Source organism: Phytophthora parasitica, assembly GCF_000247585.1.
Source record: "Phytophthora parasitica INRA-310 unplaced genomic scaffold supercont2.50, whole genome shotgun sequence".
Lineage (NCBI taxonomy): Eukaryota > Oomycota > Peronosporomycetes > Peronosporales > Peronosporaceae > Phytophthora > Phytophthora nicotianae.
Window position 1 is genome coordinate 307184 of NW_008649036.1, and position 2568 is coordinate 309751.

General features: G+C 53.2%; 1 protein-coding gene across 1 annotated transcript; it reads left to right on the plus strand.

Moving 5' to 3' along the window:
• Nucleotides 1-1246: 1246 nt before the first annotated feature.
• PPTG_15603 (hypothetical protein) lies at nt 1247-2182 on the plus strand (the record flags this gene model as incomplete). Its single annotated transcript, XM_008912864.1, has 1 exon — nt 1247-2182. One exon carries the CDS (start codon nt 1247-1249, stop codon nt 2180-2182), a length of 936 nt encoding a protein of 311 aa, XP_008911112.1.
• Nucleotides 2183-2568: the final 386 nt, after the last annotated feature.

The window sequence follows — 2568 nt, forward strand, 5'->3', positions numbered from 1 at the left end:
GAGACGTAAGTATAGTTAATCTAAGTTAAAGCAAACTACGCTTCCTCATACACGTGCGCTAACGTGTAAGCCGAAGTAGTGGGCACGTAGCAAGCCCATTACACAAGCAGTCCAAGTCCACGACCGGTAATGACAAGAACACGACAGAAGACCGCAATGCGAAGGAAGGTGCTGAAGAAGCTGGGATGCGGAACGAAGACATGAGGCGGATGGCGTCCACTATGCAACAGTTAACGAGAGCGGTGGCTGAGTTACAAGCGTCTTCTAAGGCTGCGCATGGAGTTGACGGTGAACGACGTCCCAAACGCGCACGTGGAGGATCCCAACGGCGTGTGCAACGCGTACGTCGAGCATCAAGTGTCGACGGAGTTGTTGAGGAGGCCCAGGATGCCGAACACGATGAACACGGTGACGATGAGGCACCACGAGGTGATGAATTGGTGACGAGTGCAGCTACGAGTGGCTGTGTAGCTCCGGACAATCACGCAGACATGGAAGCAATGGCGTCCGCCATTCAGAAGTTGACGACTGTGGTCGCAAGACTGCAGCCAGCCCCGGCAAGAGGCCAAAGGTACAACGTTGGTCGACGTGTGGTGCGACGAAGTGAGTCGTGTAATGAGGGTATGCGTTCGAGTGGTAATGAAGACAACAGTTCATCCGGTCGGAGCATTAGTGATGACGACGATAGCGACGATGACCCTAGTGATGAGATCGGCGATCCTGATGATGATGACGGCAGCGGTGGCGAGAGCAGCGAGCCGAGTGGAAGTTCCAGCGCCTCCAGTGATGAGTTGACGGAATCTAATGATCGACGAGGGCGAAGAGAACGCCGACGCAGAAGACATGAACAACGCGTACGTCGTGAGCGACATGAACGACGTGGGCGGCATGCTCGAAATGTACAAAATGAAGAACGGAGAAGACAACCACGACGTAAGAGTGTAAAGGACTTGGAGTTGCCGACCTTCACTCCATCGCCAAAGGTCTCGGTTTCGACATGGATTGACAGAGTAGATCTAGCATTGAAAGGAGCAGCCGAGTCTGGACGTGGAGAATGGCCAGATCATGCGTTGTATTTCATCCTGGGAAACAAACTTATGGATAATGCAGCACGTTGGTGGGTGAACATGAATCGACGATTACCATCACGTGACAGGACATGGACTTACCTAAAGAAAGCGCTTCTACGAAGGTATGGAGAAAACTGGATAAGTCAGCAGCAGAATGGCGTGTGAATATGCGCAGGATGATGCCTGGAGAGACGTACTCTGATTTTGCAGTTGCATTGCGAGATGTGGTCGGTCGTAATAAAGTCAGTGAACGTGTTATATTAGCGCAGTTTTACAGGAACCTAGATAAGACTACGAAGAAGTTGGTGAAGCAGCGACCGAAGCCTAAAACCTTGGAAGAGGCCGTGGATAAAGCCAATGAAATTGATGACCCTATGGACAACGTAGCTCAAGGCATGCAGAACATCGGACAGCCGTGGGCCACAGCCCCAAGTCCTTACCTAGTACCAGTTGATGGCACGACAGGCCAGACGTTAGTGATTCCGGGTATCGGTGGAAGTGGATTGCCAACGGAGTTAAAGATGGCGAGTGCAGGTGGTGCAACAGCCGCGGAAGCAGAGCACGGAACTTTAGCTCTCTTTACGAACCCGCAGGGCGTGTGGAACGAGTACTCAGGCACGTGGGATGTGCCAGCGGGCCGCGTATGGAACGGCAAGTTCTGGTATGAGCCACGGAAGGCCAGACGAAAACGCTCTACCGAAAACGCAGTCAGAAGTCGACGGGAAGACATGAAGAGGCCAGTGAAAGCCCAGAAGACGAGGGTGGAGTCCCCGATATCGAGCAGCGACGAGTCCGACGTGAAACCACAGCGTAAAAAACAGAAATCCGCTGTACAACAAGTGGCAGAACCTCGTCAGGAACAACGAAGTGGCGGTAGTCAACCACCAGGAAGATCGAGAGCAGCGCAGGACATGCAGGCATGCTGGAAGTGCGGCAAGAATGGACACTGGGCGGCACAATGCCCGACTGGACCTAAATGCTACGCGTGTAATCAGTATGGGCAAATGGTCAAGGACTGTACAGACGCTGACGCGAAGGCCAAGAACGAACTGAACCTGCGAAAGCGAAAGACCGAAGTCAAGGTGTCGGGAACGCAAAAACCGGCGCAGTAGAGGGATTACGGCGACCGGAGAATGACAATCCCCAGCTGATGACAAGTGTTGGAACTCGTGGTGTTAAAGACGATAAGGACGAGAGCTCAAGGAATGATGATGAACACCGACACGACAAGACATGCATGGTCGAGTCAGCGGAGATGATGCAAGACGAAGTGAAGGACAGAACGTCAGTTGAGTACGACTCAGAGCCGCAGAACCTGGAGTTGGATGAAGACCAAGGACCGGGAGACGCAGCCGGAAGAAAAGACACGGAAGGCGTGACGAAGCAGACGACTAGTGACGCGAACTTGTTGGATGAATTGTGGCAGTGCCTGACTACCGAAGCGGCCAAGAAGGATGGTGAGCGCGCAGCTCGCTATGTGGCAACAGTGCGGCCGGCA